The sequence below is a fragment of the Mesocricetus auratus genome, unplaced genomic scaffold (genome assembly GCF_017639785.1).
Source record: "Mesocricetus auratus isolate SY011 unplaced genomic scaffold, BCM_Maur_2.0 Super-Scaffold_100023, whole genome shotgun sequence".
NCBI lineage: Eukaryota > Metazoa > Chordata > Mammalia > Rodentia > Cricetidae > Mesocricetus > Mesocricetus auratus.
The window spans coordinates 17,512,956-17,533,868 of record NW_024429204.1 but is presented as its reverse complement, the minus strand read 5'-3'; the positions used below and the strand labels follow the sequence as shown (position 1 = coordinate 17,533,868).

General features: G+C 43.1%; 1 protein-coding gene across 4 annotated transcripts in view; it reads left to right on the top strand.

Moving 5' to 3' along the window:
• Positions 1-19,970: 19,970 nt before the first annotated feature.
• Taf2 (TATA-box binding protein associated factor 2) overlaps positions 19,971-20,913 on the top strand; it is a 62,678-nt gene continuing 61,735 nt past the window's right edge. For all 4 annotated transcript variants that reach the window (XM_040730381.1, XM_040730379.1, XM_040730380.1 and 1 more), the window contains exons 1-2: positions 19,971-20,266; positions 20,668-20,722. In XM_040730381.1, coding sequence (XP_040586315.1) covers positions 20,184-20,266; positions 20,668-20,722 — 138 coding nt within the window. In that variant the 5' untranslated portion in view covers positions 19,971-20,183. The remainder of the gene's footprint in view (positions 20,267-20,667; positions 20,723-20,913) is intronic.

Here is a 20,913-nt window from a genome sequence, read left to right as displayed (position 1 = left end):
TCTTCAGCATTCATTTCCATATAATTATCTTATGTATTGTTATATCATTTTGTATTATTAAAATATTGTTATATAGAGTGTTTATGTTACATTTTCCTTTCTTCCCTTGATATAAATAGTTTACATACATGTGTACGTATACATGTATATATGTTTATGTGGTTTGTAATTTGATATTTTATAGAAGGTATCATGATGAGTGTCCAAATGTATAGAGTAAATTTAAACCAGTTATCAGTTCAAGGTTGTCTGAGTCCATTGGGTTTCTGTAATTCCTTTTACCCCTTCTAGTTACTAATGCAGTATGGATCAATCATACCTACTTTATGTAAATGAGCACTCCTTTAGTTAAACCACTGCATTGGAAAATGTTTCTGAGTCATTTGCAGATTGGTTTAAATGTACATGCAGGAATTTTATTTACAAAACCACTTGTATAAATGAAAAAATTACATGTGATATGTCAGTATTTGCATTTTAGATGGTTAAGCCTCAAAGGCAAATCATGACGAGAATTTATTTTGAACAGTATTTGCACAGTAGAATTCATCCTTTAAATGGTAGGAAAGATAGTAAGGAAAAGGAAACTTACTATGAATTTTTGTGTGTTCAGTGATACTGTAATAGTTCCCTAAGCCTCAAACATCACTTGACAAACAAAGGATGGTTTTGGCACAGGTTTTTAAAGAGTTTTAATCCATCTGAATGAGAAGGGCTTGGTGTAGTAAACCAGTGAAAGGTGGGTAGACTATGGGATGGCAGATGCTCATGCTAAGAGAGACTTATAAGCAGAGGAGATTGAAACTAAGGATTTGACATAATTGTCAAAGGATGGCTGTAGTGATCTACTGTACAGGGCCTTCCTCAACTATTGAAGCACCATAGCATTTTAAAAACGGCTTCACCATTTTGTGGAAAAAAGCATTCACTACATGTTGTGAAGGGAGACATTTCACAGATAAATCACAAATTTCCATACATAAGACACATAGATATTTCATAATGTAAACTACATTTAGTGCAACTTGGAGTGTGCCCATATGGTTAACAATTCCAACAATGTACAAAAGTCTAAGGTTCATAGTCTCTTCTGAGTCTCAAGGTATTGATCCTTTGAAAAATGAAAATGAATGTTGAGTCTTCATACTATACAATGTCACAGATTAGATTAGACCAGCATTCTTAAAGGAAAGAATAGGTGATGGTAAGGAAGGTCTTAACCAAAGCAGGGACAAATAGCAATGGGAAAACACAAAGTAATGTAGTTCCGGGTGAGGAATGTGATTGCGTGTAATGAACTCCAAAGGCCATAGGCAGAACCTGTTCAGCCTTCCCTTGAGGCTCCCACCTGGCCTCTCCCAGGCTCACTCCACATGTTTACTGCAGCTGTCCTTACACATCCCCCATTCCTGCCGTCTCCAGCATTCTCACGTGTCCATGGCAACTTCAATCTCAGCCTCATGCATCACCTACTTTGGAGCTGTCAGTATGGAGACCTGCTACGTATTAACTGCACACCATTGGCTTTATTAAATATATTAGTAAGTGTCTTCATGTCTACCTCACTTTTGCTGTTTTCTTTGTAAACTTTGGCTATCTATTTGACACTCTAAAGTTGTATGAGTGAGTCTAACTTGATTGGTGGACCCAGGATTGTCATTGGCTATGTCTGTGAAAGATGGACTTCATTGATCAGTGATGTGAGGAGGTTCTAGCACACTGTGTCTGGATCTCAAGACAGTTTGTCCTGGGCTGTGTAAGAAAGCCGGATAATCAAGTTCCAGGAAGTCATGTTCCTCTGTTTTGGGCCTTGAATTATTGCCATGTGTGTCCTTAATTTTGGATAAAGATGGGGAAGTGGAATTGTCCTGGTTGAAGCATCACCCCAGCCCCTGGCATCCATGTACCCAAAGAGTCTGGAATGTTCTGGTAGAAACCCCTCTCTATAGTTCCCTCTCCAAACCCTGCCTCACCTCAGAAAGCCTTTAAACAGGTGAATTCCTCCTCCAGAGATGTTCAAGACCACTCCCACCAGGTATTTAAACTGTCCCCCAGAAAGCCTACAGTATCATTTCAGTCTTCTCTCTGGGGGACTGGAAAATCATCTGGGAGCATTGGATCCATTAAAAGTGAGCATTTTCCCATTCGGTAAGACTTGGAATGATTTGGATTGCTGTGTTGGTGAAGAGGCTTATCAGTGTGCAGAAACTTTTCAGGCAGCACTCCCCTCCTCAAAGACCACAGTGATCCAACACAACAGAAATGGAGCTCGAACACTTGCTTTCTGCAGGTTTGAAAACTATGGCAGCACAAGCAGGACCAGCTCTGCTGACAGCTCGAGCAGTAGCTGGGATCTTGGACATCACCTGCAGCGGCTTCTGAATGCTGTGCCTGTAGAGAACTCAGAAAACAGTTCTCCACCCTGTCTTCTAAAAGAGTTCACAGAAATATATCATGTGTGAACCACAGCTTTCCGTAAAATGAAGCACATACTTGTGACACAGTCATACAAAATACAGGATAACCTACTTTAGAAAAAACAAAATGCTTTATCAAACTAAGGTTTTAGTCTTAAATTTATGGTAATAACTTGTGCTGTTAAAAGTGCTTTTACAGGCCGGGCGTCGGCGGCGCACGCCTTTAATCCCAGCACTTGGGAGGCAGAGGCAGGCGGATCTCTGTGAGTTCGAGGCCAGCCTGGTCTACAAGAGCTCGTTCCAGGACAGCCTCCAAAGCCACAGAGAAACCTTGTCTCGAAAAACCAAAAAAAAAAAAAGTGCTTTTACAGAACCTAAGTTTTACAGTATTAAGGTTATGACTACTGTACAGTATGTATAAAGGAACTTGTACTGTATTTCATTGACGCCACTAAAAGAAACAAAATACACATATGCGAACTAAAGCAGAATTCTCCTTCTTGTAATATTTCTATTAACTGAAGTTATTTAGATAAGTATATGTCAATTGTTCTAGGATAAAGTTCAAATACCTGTGCTCTTCAAAATCAACAAAAATTTTAGTAAAATATGATTATTAAAGTCCTGATAACACTTTCAATACCGCAACTAAAAGTCAGGATACAAGGAAAGAGACCCAAGGAGATGGATTGCAGAGGCAGGATATCAGTGTGAGGTTGCAGTTTTGTAGTCATTGGCAGAATGTGCCTCCAAAAGTGGGAGATGTACCACAGAGGGGAAGAACTTGACATCACCAAACAGCCAAGGGAGGTACACCCCAGTTTAAGGACTGGTGCCAGGTGGAACCCAGAGTCAAAAGCGGGGTACGTGAGAAGATAGTGAAAGGTTGGGAAGTCAGTGGCAGGCCAGGAGACAGTCCTGAGACCTGCACGGGGACATCTGCAGGGCCAGGGCGTCATGGTCTTGAGGCTGCAGAGGACTTGGGATGTTTTTCTGGGTGGTGTGGGAAGCCATGACTGCATGGCAGACAGTGGATTGCTAATGTTCCATTTGTAAAGGGATGAGTCAATGGGATTCAGGAGGGAATCATGGGTCTGCAAGGCAGGATGGTGGCAAAGAGGACAAGAGTGGAAGTTCAGCATCTCTCTGTCCACAGCCAGTGTCCTTTCCTGTCACTTCTCTCTCCTCCCTTCCCACACGGATAGGCTTGTGGTCCTGTGGCAATGTGCCCTTGCTGTTGCCCAAGGTCACCTTGTCCAGATCACTGTCTGAGTGACTCCTGATACAGACCTGATTAAAAAAAATCCTGACAACAAAAAGTCATAAAAACTCCAAAAAAGCAATATTCCTAAAGGATGAGAGTAGCAGCTCCTCTTGTGGTGATTACTCTTCATTCTGAGGGACTGCTCCTAGCAGTGGGGAACATGGATGCTAAACTCTCCACCTCCTGTAACCAGCAAAGCTTCCAGTCAGGTTGGAGTGGGACACCAATCCAGCCATATTGACCTTCAACCTGTCCTACCTGCAGGATGTTTGGGGCAGTGGTGACAAACGTAGTGAGAGAAACAAAAAGGGGAAAAAGCAACAAATGATCCCCAATGAAGGTCTGCTACATTTTGGGTCAGTTCCTAGTCCACTGGTCGTCAGAGAGGCTGCTGCTGGCAGCTGATGAGAGCAGATGCAGAGATCCACGGTCAAACATTAGACAAAGTGAGGACCGAGGCTGGAGAGTTCCATCCAGTCCCTAACCTGGGAGCCCAGGGGATCCCAGGGAGGAGCAAGAGGAGCAATTGTGAGAGTCAGCGTGTTCAAGGACACTAGGACAGCATGGGTGAGGCGTCAACTAAGCAGTACTCATGGTACTCACAGAGCCTGAGGTTACAATCCCACAGCCTGCATGGGTCTGTGCTAGGTCCTCTACATATCGCTACGGTTGTTGATGTGACGCAGACTGTTGGGGTGAACCCTGAGAGAGGGGGTGTTTCTGATGTTTTTTCCTGCTTTGGGGACTCTTTTCCTCCTCCTGGGTTGCCAATCCCAGTTTTGATGTGAGGGTTTTAGGATGGTCTCATTGCATCTTGTGCTGTCTGGTTGATGTCCCTAGAAGGCCTCCTTTTTATGAGGGGCCCCAGAAGCAGGAAAGCAGATACGGATATAGTAGCAGGTTTGGGAAAACCCTGAGGGGTGGAGAGAGGGGAAGGTCTGTTCCAGGTGTATTGCTGGAAAGAAAAATAAATTTAAAAATGTTAAAAATTACAACAGTAATTGATGCTTACCAAACAAACCATTGCACATAAAAATGTTCTAAATAAACCGTTAACACATAGTCTATTACTTAATGATCTTGACAGTCACTAAATGTTTTTTGTTTGCTTTGTTAATTTATTTTTTACATTCCAAGCCCAATTCTCACTCCTCCCACCCCCCCATTCTCCCATCTTCTCCATGGAGACAGTAAGGCCTCCCATAGGAAGTCTACTAAGTCTGTCCCATCATCTAGTTGAGGCAGGATCAAGAGACCTCTACCCCTACAGCCCTGTATCAAGGCTGGGCATTATATATAGTATGGACTCCACTAAGTCAGTTTGTGCATTAGTGTTAGATCTTGGACCCACTGCCAGTGGTCTCATCTATTGTCCCAGTTGCATCATTGTCACTTATGTTAAAGGAGTCTAGTTTGGTCTTAGGCAGATTCCACATTTGTAGGACCTGAGTCAGTGATCTCTCACTAGCTTGGACCAGCTGATTCTGTGGGTTTCCCCATCATGGTCTTGACTCCTTTTTTCATATTTTTGTTCCTTCCTCACTTCGATTGTACTCCAGGAGCTTGACCCATTGGTTATTTGTGGATTTTTTTGTACCTGATTCCATCTGTTTCTGGAAGTGGGTTCAAGCTACTCTGGGGTTATGAATTGTAGGCTGGGTATCTTTTGTTATATTTCTGGTATCCAGTTATGAGTGAATACATACTATATTTGTCTTTCTGGCTTTAGCTTTCCTTACTTAGGATGATTTCTCCTAGTTCTGTCCATTTGCCTGAAAATTTTAGGATGTCATTTCTTATTGCTAAGTAGTAGTTCATTGCATAGATATGCCACATTTTCATTATCCTTTCTTCAGTTGAGGGACATCTAGGCTGTTTCCATTATCTACCTATTGCAAATGACATTGCTATGAACATAGTTGAGCAAACGTTCTTGTGGTGTGAATGTGCCTCCTTCGCTGGTATTGCAGGGTCTTGAGGTAGGTTGATCCCTAATTTACTGAGAAATCACCATGCTGAATTCCACAGTGGCTGTACAAATTTGCACTCCCACCAGCAGTGGAGGAGTGTCCCACTTTCTCCACATCCTCTCCAGTATAAGCTGTCATTTCTGTTTTTAATTTTAGCCATTTTGATCGGGGTAAGATGGAATCTCAAAGTGGTTTTGATTTGCATTTCCCTGATGACTAAGAATGTTGAGCATTTCCTTAAGTGTCTTTTTGCCATTTGAGATTGTTCTGTTTAGAATCCTCTATTTAGATCTGTACCCCATTTTTATTTGGATTATTTTGTATGTTGAGTTCTAGTTTATTGAGTTCTTTGTATATTTTGGAGATCAGCACTCTGTAAGGTGTGGGGTTGGTGAAGATCTTTTCCCATTCTGTAGGGAGCCAATTTGTCTTGTTGACCATGCTCTTTGCTTTACAGAAGCTTCTCAGTTTCAGGACATTCCATATATTGATGCTCTCAGTTGTCTGTGCTACTGGTGTTGTGTTTAGGTAGTGCTCTCCTGTGCCTGTATTTCAAAAGTATTGCCCAATTCCTCTTCTGTAAGACTCAGTGTATATTGATTTATATGGAGGTCTTTGATCCATTTGGACTTGAGTTTTGTGCATGGTGATAGATATAGATCTATTTGCATTCTTCTACATGTTGAGAACCACTTACACCAGCGCCTTTTGTTTAGTTTTTTTTTCCATTTTGTATTTTCAGCTTCTTTGTCAAAAATTAGGCATTCATAGGTGTGTTGATATCTGGGTTTTGATTTGATACCACTGTTTGTTTTTATGCCAACATCAAGCTATTTTCATTACTATAGCTCTATAGTAGAGCTTGAATTCCGGAATGTTCATGCTCCCAAAAGGTCCTTTATTGTACAGAATAGTTTTGACTATCTTGGGTTTTTTGTTCTTTCAAGGTCTGTGAAGAATTGTGCTGGGATTTTGATGGGAATTGCATTGAATCCGTAGATTACTTTTGGTAGGATTGCCATTTTTACTATGTTGATCTGACCTATCCAAGAGCATGGGAAATGTTTCCATTTTCTGGTGTCTTTCTTTCTTTAATGACTAACATCCTTAGCCATCCAGGAAATGCAAATCAAAACAACTCTGAGATACCATCTCACTCTTGTCAGAATGGCTAAAATCAAAAACACCAATGACAGTTTATGCTGGAGAGGATGTAGAGAAAGGGGAACACTCCTTCACTGCTGGTGGGAGTGCCGACTCATACAGCCACTTTGGAAATCAGTATGGAGATTCCTCAGGAAAATGGAAATCAGTCTATCAAAAGACCCAAAAATTCCACTCAGGCATATACTCAAAAGATGCACATTCATACAACAAGGACATCTGTTCCACTATGATAGCAACATCATTTGTAATAGCCAGAATCTGGAAGAAACCTAGATGCCCCTCAACTGAAGAATGGATAGAGAAAATGTGGTACATTTACACAATGGAGTACTACTCAGCAGAAAAAAAAACAATGGAATCTTGAAATTTGCAGGCAAATGAATGGCACTAGAAGAAATCATCCTGAGTGAGGTAACCCAGTTACAAAACGAGAAACATGGCATGTACTCACTCATATATGGATTTTAGACATGGATCAGAGGAGTGCCAGCCTACAATCCCACTGCCAGAGAGTCTGGAAACAGAACCTTTATCCAGAGACTGATGGAAGCAGAGGCAGACACCCACAGCTAAACACTGAACTGAACTCCTGGAACCCAGTGACAGAGAGGGAGGAGTGATGAGCAAAGGGATCAAGACTAGGCTGGTAAAACCCAGAGAAGCGGTTGACCTGAACAAGGGGGAGCTCATGGACCCCAGGTTGATGTCTGTGTGGAAAGCATGGGACTGACCCAGACCCCCTGATGTGGGTGTCAGTGAGGAAGGAGGCCTAAGTAATCTATGGGGCCCGGGTAGTATTTATCCCTGGTGTACAAATAGACTTTGAGTGCCCATGTCACAATATGGAGGCTCTCTCAGCCGGGACTCTTGGGGGAGGGCCTAGGCCCTGCCCTGGATGAAATGACAGACACTGGAGATCCACCATTGAGGGCCTCACCCTCCCTGGGGATCAGAGTGGAGATTGGGTGGGGGACTGGGGTCCCTGGTGCGGAGGGCGGGGGAGGAGGGGAGGGAGAAGGAGCTGGGATTGACATGTGAAACAAGATTGTTTCTAACTTAAGAAAACAAAAACAAAAACAAAAACAAGTCAGCTAGGTACTTTCTTTCTTCTTAGTGACAAGACCAGGGTGTGCTCGCGGTAGGCGATGTGGCAGCAACTCAACATGGCGTCTCCTCCCCTCCAAGCCCCTGCCACCTCTTCCCTAGGCTGCTAGGCATTCGATGTGGCAGCAGCAGGTGCGTCCCAACCTCCCTTCTGGATGCTCTGAGGCCTGGCTATCACCTCTGTGTCCTCCACTAGGCATCTGTCCTCACCTCCGCATTGCCCCCATCCTGGGGCTGCAGCTTCGCCGGCTTGTAACTAGGGTCGATATATGTGACCTGAGGAGCTGACCATGACCCCCATGCTCGCTGTTTCTGTGTCATAGGGGTGCTACATCCCAGCAAGCAGGCCAAGGACTGCAAGTCCCAGAGCAAGTTAGCAAATGCAGAAACTGGGCAAGGAAGGAAGGGGACATGCTGGGAGAGGCGGGACTTGTGAGGGACCAATGAGAGCGCCCTGGGAGCGGGGCTTATTGGACCAGAACCCAGCCTGTGTACAGAGATAGAGAGCCTGGGTACAGAAATAGAGAGCCTGGGTTCCCAAGGTGATGCTGGCAGAGGCTGCAGTCTTCTAGCAAGAATCCCAATGGCCTGTCCTGCCCTGATGGTGGTGGGGTCCTCGGGATGTACCCTCTCTGCTTTTCAGCCACTTTTCGTGCCGGTCTCTCTTCCTGCCGCCTGTGGGTTAGTTTAGACCAGATAGACACCTTGCTTCCAGGGGAACCAGGGAACGGCATCAACGTGAAGATTTGGGGTCAACTCTCCTTGCCCTTCCCGCGGTGAAATCATGGGTTTTCCTTTCCCAGCTCCCTGTATGTGAGATAGCTTGTGTCCTCTGTCTAAATTCCTACATGAGAGCGACCTTTCAGCACTCCCTGCCAGGAAAAACCTGTCTCCAGTGAGGAATCGCTATGCTTCATTTTCTGATAAGGAAAGCCAATATCACATTTCCCCTTCGCCTTGGACGCCAAGAAGCCCAAAGTAAAACTGGGTGCTTATGCACAACCATTCTGACTTGTGTGGCCACACCATGGGTTTATTTCCTTTGCTCTAGTTTTCTACTTTTGGTTTTTGGTTCACACGTGAATGCGCGTACGTGATTCTCTCTCTCTCTCTCTCTCTCTCTCTCTCTCTCTCTCTCTCTCTCTCTCTCTCTCTCTCTCTCTCTCACACACACACACACACACACATACTTCCTGCAGACAAGCATGCACATTGTGCATCTCTGTAGGGGGCAAATCTTGGCAAAGGGATGATTCCTCTGGAGACATCATCTTGTCTTTGGAGACAAAGACTGTCACTGGCCTGGAGCTCTCCATTAGGCTAGCAAAGGACTCCCGGTGATCCGTTCATCTCTGCCACCCCAGCACTGTGATTACAATCACACACTTTTCTACCTGGCTTTCTAACTCGGTTCTAGGGATCGAACTCAAGCATTCACGTTTGCACAGCAAATGTTTTACAGACTGATTCATCTCCCTGTCCCTCTGTTTCTGTTTGGACTAACCTCCCTGTAAAGACCCAGCCCGTGATCTTTTGCCTAACTGGGGTCTGAATCTAGCCCTTTGGAGAGAAGGAAGATTTTGATACTAAGATAATCTTTTCAAAACTTGAGATATGTTCTGCCTTAAATGTATGCTCCTGCTGCCTCAGTGGCTAGGTTACTTGGATTTTAGATATGACACGACAATGAGACTGATGTTTGGTTTCTCTCACATTTTAATTCCTCTAAAATTGAAATGTCATTTATATTTCATAATATAATGTACAACAATGACACTTTAAAGCAAGTCTTGATATGGAAGGTAGCATGTCATCATGCCATTCATACTGACTGTCTGTACAAGGTAAAATGTTATTTGATATATACATTTGTGTATATATTCCTTATACTTTTAAAATACAATTGTGAAAAGTACTATTCACAAAAACTGAATAGTATCAAAACCAAAATCTGAACTTCAAATCAAAGGAAATAAGTATGGTATTTCAAGTCAAATAGGTATAGTTCATATCTGACATATAGTTAAAATCATATAAGATACAGAAATTAGATGTTTGCTATGCCTAATGCCAACATCAATATGAATTTCTCAAGGGAGATTTTGGATACTGTGGACCAACTCAAGTTAAGTCAAAATCAGAAAAGCGTGATTGTTTGTTGAAGTTAAATCATGCAATCCCCATCAAGCTGTGTTGACCTCTATCAGAAGTAAGTGAAAACATCAGAAGTCATGTTCAGGGAATATGGAGCTTCTTCCAGAGAGCCCAGGTTTGATTCCCAGCATCCACACCTTAGTTCCCAAATGTCTGCAAGGCCAGGTCCAGGCATTTCACACCATCTTCTTGCTTCTGAAGGCACCTGACAGGAATTCAAAGACAAACATGGAAGCAAAGTGTGCACACACATAAAAGGAAATTACCACACCCTCACGGAAGTAGGGCAGGCTGTGTCTACAGCACATGCTGCTGTAGGATTGGAGAAGCATTTCTGCAGTTGGAGTCCAGCAACATCAACACATTGAGGTCATGTTTTTTGTGTTGGTTTGGTTTGGCTTGGGGGTTGTTATTTTTTGCTATTTGTTTTGTTTGGAAAAGCGGCAATAACAAAGTAACAGAGAAAATAAAATATCTCTCTGGTGAGAACACCTTCTTTTGTGCTGTGAGAACACGTTTTCAGATAGTTCTAATCAGCAGCACCACATAGCCCAGATTAGCTCAGGCCATCCCTCACAGAGAGTCTCTTCCCAGGGTGCTCTAGATTGTGCCTAGTTGACAATCAACAGCAGCCACCACAATGTCTTATGGGTAGAAGGTTGTTAGTGCTTTATTTATTAATTACCTAATCACTTAAAACGTTCGTTACTAAGTTTGACATTTGGAATTTGTAGGTTATTGGAAGATTCTTGTATTTGATTATGAGATCCAACTTCTGAATCATGTGACTCAGCTTGTGGATTCAGAATCTTGGTCTTTTAGTAAAGTTCCCTTGACTGTATGCCTGCAGGAACTTGGACCTTTGCAGCCAGAGTGAGTATTTCCTTTATTTGTCACTGTGGATTTCTTTAAGACAGTGACAATACTTTTTCAGACTAGAAGTAAACTGGGGACATAGCATTTGCATTCTGATATAGAAAAATTATTTATTTTTATTTTATGTGTATGAGTTTTTGCCTGCATATTTGCATTGCATCATGTATATGCCTACTGCTGCCTGTAGAGGTCAGATGAGGGCATCAGATCCCCTGGAACTGGAGTTAACTGGTAAATCTGAGCCACCAGGTGGGTGCTTGGAACTGAACCTGGATTCTCTGTAAGAGCAGCAAATGCTCTGAACCTCTGAGCTGCTCTGTAGCCCAGAGTGGGGGGAGGATTAAAAATACACAGCCAGAAAGACTTTGAGACTCTTGGTCACTGAGGCAAATAAATCTGCATCATCTTTTCTCCTTTTTATTTTGGTCACAAAAGTTAATGTTCGTACTTGAGCTACTGTGTAACAAGGAATGAATGACTACCTAATTCCTGCAAAATGTGTAGTATAGGCCTGGCATGTGACATTTCCCAGAACATTAAAATTAGTTATTAAGAATTATTTGTCATCCAAGTAATTTAATATTTCAATTCCTTAATTTATGTTTGAGTTTATAGTTAGCAGCTGTGTTTAAAATTTCTGTAAAATACTGGTAAGCTTTCTTGTGTGTTTTACATTTTCAGGGAAATGATTGAACATCATCTTAAATAGTGTGAAAAGAAATATGTGGAGGAAGGTAAAAACTGGAAAGTATTGGGATTTTTAACTCGTATGTAAATAAGTTTGCTGTTGTTATTAAGAACCATGGAAGCTGAACAAAGATACAGGACTCCTTCCAAGCCATGCTGTTGAGGGAAAGGAAGTGCTAATACTGTACTGAATAATAACATAATACGGTGTAGTGAGATGGCTGAGCCAAGCCTGATGCCCTGAGTTTTATTCCCAGTACAAGATGAGAACAGACTCCTGAATGTTGTCATCTGACCTCCACATTCATGCGGTGGCATACACAAGCCCATACATGTACATGCACACACGCATGTGCACACACACACACACACACACAGACACACACACACACACACACGAAGTAAATAAACAAATGCCGTTTAAAAAAATGTTATGAACCTGTCTGATACCGTTTCCCTAGATGAAGTTTATTTTGAATTGGATGCTGACAAAATGTAGAGTGACGTCCGAGATGCTGTTGCAGAACGCTGTGAAGTTTAATCTAGATGAGTTTCAGGAAGTATAGCAACAGAATGTTGCCAAGGGAATGACAACCCCGCTTGATCGGCTCAAGGTAAGGCTGATGGGGGCTGTGCCTAGGATTCTCCAGGTGACATCTGACTAGATGAGGTGATTCTTTCCCTGGAGCTCAATTGGGAGGTATTTTATTTTCCTAGACACCCACTAGGGGTAGAGTCTTCTATAGTGATATTATTTATGTTTATTAAAGCTTGCCTGAGGATTCGAAAGTAAAGTCAGCCACAAGTCATAGAAGCCAGGTACACACCTTTAATCCTAGAACTCAGGATTAGGAGATAAATGAATATCTGTGAGTTCATGGCCACCCAGATCTGCACAAGAGTGGATCAGTCAAAAAGAGAATTAGAACTCACACCTTTAATCTCAACATTAGGGAAGTAGATAAGACAGAAGTAAGGTCTCAGTAGAGGTATTTAGTCTCCAGCCACACTAAGGAGAGGATACAGTCTGAGGCTTGGTGAGAGCTCATGGAGATAGGATCAGTCATTCAGCCTGAGGTAGAGGTAATAAGCTAGTGGCCAGCTGCTTTGCTTTTCTGATAGTCAGCTTGAAGTTTGAACCCCAATATCTGTTTGTGGGTCATTTATTTATTTTTTGTGCTACATATGCCTTCATTTGCTCCATCACAAAGTCCTTTAACTCCTCCAGTACTTACATACAGTTGTTGGGGCCACAGATGTGGCATAATTAGTAAAACATTTTGCCTAGTACCTACAAAGTCTTGAATTCAGTTGCCAGCACCTCATAAAAAATCAAACATGGTCATGCATGCCTTCAGTCCCCAGCATTTAGAATAAAGGAGAGGGTCAGGGGTTCAGGATCACTCTTGGCTACACAATGAGGTCATGTCAGTCTGGGCTAGAGCAGATCTTGCTTCAAACAACAACAACAACACACAAAAAAAAGGGTGGGAGAGAAACAAGCAAACTAACACCTCCACCCCCAGAGAATACTGGCCAAAGAAATAGGTAACAGTGGGAAGCAAGAAATGGTGCTCTGCAGGTAAACGTGCTTGCCACTAAACCCAAGTTTAATCTTTAGGACCCACATGATGGAAAGAGAGAAATGACTCTTAAATTATCACCTGATTTCTACGGGTGTGCTGTTAATTACACACATAACCTCTCCACTACACTGCACACACACACACACACACACATTTAAAAAAATAAGGAGCAAACAGAAATAGATACTGGGTGATGGGTACAGAAATCTTAGGGTCTCCCGACTACTTAGGTGTGGGATTTGAATACCAGAATTTAGGTTCTCTAGATTTCCCGTCTCCTCAAGGCAGTGGGAGTGGAGCAGGTGTCCTCTGTAATGTGGACGGGTGGCTCCGGGACTCAGAAGAGGTGTCTGAATAGAAGATGCAAATATTACAGCCTTGAGCACTGGCACTGGGGGCTGTGGGGTAGGAGGTTATCCAGGACAGGTGGAGGTCTGGGAAACTACACATAAGTGAGACAGAAAAGAAGGACATTAACAAGAAAGTAGGGCTGGTAAGGCAAAGCCAAGAAGCCAAGGAAAGTGCTTTCTGCATTTGGCAATGAGTGGTCACTGGTGACAGTTGTCACCCAGCTATCTTGGCAAACTGATGGCATTGGCAGATGTTGCAGACAGCAAAGAAATCCCAGCTTAAAAGAACTCTTTCGTGAGAATGGTGGGCGGTATTTCTCTGGATAGACTTTCTGTAATTTTCATGTCACTGGTATTTTCAAATCCTTGGACCAAATCTAATGGCAAAAGAGATGCGTCATATTTAAATATGAGATCATTACTTCCACTGCCTTTTTTCCTTCTTGTCTCTTGTAGGGTTTAGCACTGGTGGATAGAAACTCAAGACCAGAAATCATATTTTTGCACAGAGTAGATGATTTGCCTGAGGGAATCTGTTCTCTCTAAGAGAAAAGTGGACGGAAGAAGACATCGCTCCATATATCCGGTAACCATTTCATTCACAATGGATTATGATGGTTGTTCTTTAAAATGTGGCATAGGGTTTCAGGTTTGTGATCTGAACAGGATATTGCTGTGTAGTTCCTAATGATACTGTATTCCCAGAAACTTTCTCTGATGTCCTGCTCTGTCATTATCTGATTACTCATCCTGAAGGCAGAGTATGTGTTATCCTTTTCTCTTAACATCACTTCTATAGTCATTTCTCTGCTCTCCTTCCTACAAAATTACAGTTCTTTGGGGGAGAGTAAATACACCCGTGTGCCAAAGGTGGACACCTCTCATTGATTGCCAACCCCTGTCTTTCCTGATGTTCTTATTGTTGTTGCTCTTTCCTTCTTTTTTACTTATATTTATTTATCTATGTAATCTTTGTGTATATGAGAGTGTGTGTGTGTGCACATTCATGGGGGAGGGGTAGTTGGTGAAGGCAGGTGCACCACCCCCACACATAACAATCAGTTTGGCACCATGAGTGCTGGGATCTAAAGTCACTTCTCATGATTGTGTAACAAGCGTTCCTAACCACTGAGCCATCTCTTAGGTTCCTCCTGTTGCGGCCAGTCCTCCCTCTGCATTTGAGCCATGTCTTCTGGCCCTTTCTAATCTCTGGCTTCTTGAGTTATGTCTTTTCTCCCACACTGGGTCATCCCCATCACACGTGTTCTGCAGTCACCCAGACTGCAAAGCAACCTGCTGACCCCATGTCCTTTTCTCCCCTTCGTAAGAAAATGCCTGATTGAACTAGCCAGGTGATCTACAACTGAGCTCTATCTTCAGCCCTATTTTTCTGAGGGAGAGGGAAGAGTGTGTGTTATGGCTCGTGTGGTGAAATCAGATGACAACGTTTAGGAGTCAGTCCCTTCTTTCTATGATGTTCAATCCCAGGGACTGAACTCAGGGCGTCAGGTAGCAAATGCCTTTATCTGCTGAACCATCTCATTGGCCCTCATCCTTCTTAAATGTTCTTCTTGCTTTTTTTGTTGCTTTTTTGAGATAGGTTCTTACTAGTTGCTTGGGTATGCCTGGAACTCACCCATATTTCAAGGAGGACCTTAGTCTGTGATTGTTCTACCCCTAAGAGGCTAAGATTACAGGATTACAAACCTGTGCCTCTAAGTCCATCTACATTCTCTCTCTCTCTCTCTCTCTCTCTCTCTCTCTCTCTCTCTCTCTCTCTCTCTCTCTCTCTCTCTCTCTCTTTCTCTCTCATTCATGTCTCCCTGGGTACCCTCTTCCAGGCCTGAATAAATGTAATGACTTCCTTATTCTCTTTTCAATGTTGATGTTTATCATGACTACCAATTGTTAAACATTGAAAAGTATCAGCATAATGAGATTTCTGTGTTCTCACTACCCAGATTCAGTAATCAACTCATTGCCTCCATCATTTAAAGCTCAGATCATATTATGCTTTTTCCATTGTGTAAAATACTACTAGTAGCCTTTGCATTATGTTTCCAATTAAATCACAAGCCCTTTCTGTGTACTTTATGGCCCTCTGTGATCTAGCTCTCCTTCCCTTCATGTCATCTTCTCTCTCCTCAAATTAGGCTTCAGGCAGCCTTCCTTTTGAGGTTCATAAGCTAAAGTCCAAGAAAGGCAGGCAAGCCAGACAAGTCCACACGTGGCAAGCCTAGGATACAGGTTCTTTGACTCTAGATGCCTCTGTATCGAATTGCTTTTATGTCTAATTTAGAGATTACATGACAGAATGGAACTAACATTGGATTTTGAAGTCATATACACATGATGCAAAATCTGACCCTTATTTACTACCTGGGTTTGTTTCCTCATATCTAATATTGGGTTGAATAGCATGTTACTCTTCTTGTGAGGGCTAAATGAAATGATTCATGAAGTCTACCTAGTTCAGTTAACACTTAGAAGCAGTTGTGCAGCAAGCTTTGCTGTCGGCAGCATCTTACAAGTAATGACACAGAGACTTCTTTTCAATATGAAACCTTAGCTTAGGCGTGTCCCATTAGCTCTTATATTAACCAATTTCTATTCATCTGTCTTTTGCCCCGCGGCTTTTTCCCTTTCTTTCATTCTGTATGTCTGGCTTCCTCCATGTCTTGCAGGGGTCTGACACTGTGCCTAGATTCATTGCCTACTTCCTCTCTCTCTGCTTGGAAGTCTTACCTGTACCTCTTGCCTAGCTATTGGCCTTCAGTATATTAGTACACCCAGAAAACATGTATTCACACAGAGTACAACTATCCCACAACAGAGTTTACACTGTTCTCACTCACATGACTTTTAGAAAGATGGTTTTATACCAGGTGTGGTAGTACACACCTTTGATCTCAGCACTTGGGAGGCAGAGGCAGGTGGATCTCAAGGTCAATGTGATTTGCGAAGAGAGTTCCAAGATAGCCAGAGCTACACAGAGAAACCTTGTGTCAAACAACAAATGAAAGAAAGGAAGGAAGGGAGGAAGGGAGGAAGGAAGGAAGAAGGATGACAGATGGCTTTAGGAGGTGGTGATTAAGTAAGCAGTCTTGTATCATGTTATGTTCCCTAAAATTTTTATGGCATTTACTTATTTTTATTCCCACAGAGATTTGTGTGGAGAGAAGCAATCTATAGGTATGTTGCTTACCAAATTTTCTCATTCTTCATCGCAAAATGGTGTGAAAGTTTATAATTCAAGAAGACTCATTTCTTAAAAGAATGGCATACCTCTTGGGGGGACTAAATTGCTTCATAAAGAGTTCCTGGATATAATAAAAGAAGATTCTCTTGCATATTTTTATTACTGACTTTTAAAGATTAAATTTTACTTATGATTATTATATGTGTACATAATGAGTACATGGGTGCATATGCCACAACATGCGTGTAGAGATCAGAGGACTTACCTGTAGTCTTCATTTTTTCCCTCCCACCTTACAAGTTCAGGGATCATTTGCCAGACTTGTTAAACAAGCTCTTTTACCTGCTGGCCATATTCTTGGTTTTTAAAGCCAACTCTTTGAATACCCTTTTCTTCTCTTCATCATTTGTAATTACTATCCTTTTTTATTTCTCCAGTACAATAAGGTATTTCTGTATCCTTCAGGTTACATTTGTACAATGTTCACTAAATACAAGGACAGAAAATACAAACTGGATGGTGGTAGCACATGCATTAATCCTAGCACTCAGGAGGCAGAGGGAAGTGAATTTCTGATCTTCAGGCTAGCCTGGTCTACACGGAGAAAAAAATCCATTTATTATATCTTGAAATCTGAGATTCTATATGTAGAATGTTATGCTTTTCACATATAAGCTGCATATCTTCATTTAAGATTTGGTGTCCTAGTTATTAATATACTTAAAAAGTTTTCCAAATATCTATTAGTAATAGTCTCATACAAAGATGTATTCTGCTAAATGGTATTTCTAAATTAAGGGGTATATTATATATTAGAATTCAACTGGTTCACAGACTATGGTCCAGTTAGTCTGACAATGGCTGTCTGCCAATGAAAAGTCTAAGAATCCAGTAGTTGTTCAGTCCACGAGACTGGGTTTTGCAGCTGGTCTTTATCCTCCAGAATCCTGAAGAAGTAGGCTCTAATGCCAGTGAAGGGATGAACTTGCAGCAAGTGCGAGCAGCGAGAACAGAAGCTTCCTTCTTCCAAGCCCTTTATGTTGGCTGCCACCACGTGTGACCCAGACGGAAGGTGGATCTCCCCTCAAAAGGTGCAGATTCAAGTTGGGTCATTTAGTTAAGAAAAATCTCTCATGGCTGTACCAAGCTGCTTGGATTTTAGTTCATTCCAGATGCAGCTGAGTTGACAACCAAGAATCTCCATCCCCAGTCGGGGCTTTTATATTAGTTGCTTCCATTGCTGAAGTTGACTTAACACTGGCCTCTGCTGGTTTAATTCTGCACTGTGGATAAAGTGCACTTAATCCTGCATCCTCTGTGAAGAACTCTAGAGGAGCGTTTGTTCTCCTTCTACTTTCCCTCGCCTTGTCTGCACATCCATTCCTTCACTGGCTTTCGAGCCTACTTCTAAGGGATTCCAGAATATATAGAAGATCGGCTGAGACACCCAGCGTATATATGCATATGTACATATGGAGAGAGAGGTTCGTTCCCTAAATTCTGTGATTCTAGAGAACCCTAATTCACCTACTATTCCCAGTCAGTGAAGGCCTACTAGATTCAACCACTGACCTACTAAACTCAACCAGTGACCAATCAGAATCGATTGAGACAGTATTGACTGTTGATCTAGAGCAGGGGTTCTTAACCTGTGGGTCATTATGATTCATGGCAGTAGAATAGTAGTTACAAAGTAGCAACAAAAAGTATTTTATGGTTGGGGTCACCACAACATGAGGAGCTGTAGTAAGAGTCACATCATTAGGAAGTTTGAGAACCACTGGTCTAGAGGGTGACATCAACATTGATTCAGACCACAGACCTCATGTCAACTCCATGTATGTGTATCACTAACATACAAGCTTTTGTTTCCTGTACTAATGTTGAGACAATTACCTCCAGCTTCCCAGAAGCCACGAGCCCACAGATACTTATAGGACTCTACAGACAGCTTTCTGAGCAAAGATATTTAGCAGACTGGAAAGAAGTGAGTTCACCTCAGTGTATCTTTAAAGCACAGCAAAAGTTTCATTAGGGGTTAAGTTTCCATTATCACTGCACTCTCCCCCACTTCCTGAGGAGACTCGAACTTGGAACAAGCGTTCCACTGCCCTTCTGGGTCTTATACAATTGTAGAAAATGACGTAAGTCTGAGGATGCTCCCAGCAAATGAGAGTGAGGAGGTGGTCCTGCATGAGGACTATTGTGTCAGACATTCATGAGCTCTGCCTTTACCCTGTGTGGGCTTTAATAAATAAATGTTCATTAGGAACAAATAATTTCTAGTTTGGGAATGTCTGATAAAGCTACGGCTTTGCTGGGCGGTGGTGGCGCACGCCTTTAATCCCAGCACTCGGGAGGCAGAGGCAGGCGGATCTCTGTGAGTTCGAGGCCGGGCTGGACCGATAGCCTCCAAAACAATACTGAGAAACCCTGTCTCGAAAAACCAAAAAAAACAAAAAAAAAACAAAAAAACAAAAAAAACAAAAAAACAAACAAAAAAAACTACGGCTTTATTTTCCTAGTTGATTTTGCTTTAGACCAAAGTTTAAATAATTTAAAATCGGCTAATGAACTTGTCAACAGGACCACTTGAAAGGGTAAGAAAAGATAAACCTGTGAAGGTGGCAAAAATATTAATGGACGATCCACAATTAACAGAGAGTTAAGAGATACTGGCTTGCTGCTTTGACCCACAGGAACAGGAAATACAAATGCAATGGCATTAACATGACTTTAATACTTTCTGTATTTATGGGTGTGATTTGATTTAGATCTGTAGATTCATAAGAAATGCTGAGGCCTTGGGACAATGGGGACTGAGAGTCCCCTGCGGTCTAATTACATTAAATCACAGGGTCCCAGAGTTTGCTATTGACACAGCACAGCGTCTTGCTTTGGGGACCATTCCAGCCCCTTAGCCCCTCACCTCGGTTATTCCTGGCTCCTTGTGCAACAAAGTTAACGTCCCCTCCCTTCCTTCCCGCTCTTCTCTTCTCACCCAGTAAATCTTTTCCTCCGTTCTCCTAAATTTTAGAGATCGTTTAGAGATGAGCGAGAAAAGGAGCCCGACGCCGACGCGCCGCTCAATCGCGCAAGCCCCGCCTGCGGACGCCCGGAACCCGACTTCCGGGTTCCGCCTCCTCCCCGCCCTCCTCCCCGCCCCCCGGGGCGTACTTCCTCTGACGCAGCGGGTCAGAGGTGACCGGCGACGACATGTCGGCGGGCGGCTCGCAGCGTCTGTAGAGCAGGCTCTGCGGTGTGACAGGGACCGGGCGGAGGCGGCTGGGGACGGCCGAGGACGGGAGCGGGTGGCCGGGCGCTCAGGGGAGCACTGCACGGGGCCACGACCGGGAATGCGCCCCAGCCCGCCGAGCAGCCGGGAAGGCGAGCCCCGCGGGAGCGCTTCATGCCGCCCACCGGCATAGAGTCGTCCAGGATGAACAGGAAGAAAGGAGACAAGGGCTTCGAGAGCCCGCGGCCGTACAAATTATAAGTACCCCCACCCACCCAGCCCCGCATCTCCCCCTTCTTTGGTTCTGTTTTCATGGTTACCGTGAAGGGCTTGATGGGTCTGGGGAAACCAGGGGACGCGATGCCTGCAGGGTGCAGACGTCTTGAAGGACAGGGCTTATCCCGCAGACTTGGGCCCCCCTGCAGGCTCCTACACCCCCCTCAAAAGTCTTCCTGTCGTTGTTGACCTTTCTGTGACTCTTGATGGGGTTAAAATAAGCCGGTTACTCCTTAAGTAGTCTTTGAAGATGCGTGTTAGCAAGTTTGCCGTGAGTTTTCTAAGCGGCTTAGAACTGAGTCCTTGTTCGTGCTTGCATACAGTTAATGTTTTCGTTTACTAATAGTCGTTTTCCTTTCCTCCCCTCTCTTTCTTAATATACAACCCATCAGGTCGTCTGCATCAACAACATAAACTTCCAGAGGAAATCTGTTGTGGTAAGGTCATTCCCAGTCATCATTTAACACAGTTTTAAGTCAGCCTTCTCACAGTTCTTAAGAGACTCTGCAGTCTTCCTGGCGATGGGGCCACAAGAATAAGGAATCAGAACTCAAGTCGGTTTGATTGTCATATCCTTTTGCTATGTGTGGTACCTCAGTTTTCCCTGCTTCTCTCTTTCTGATGAAAA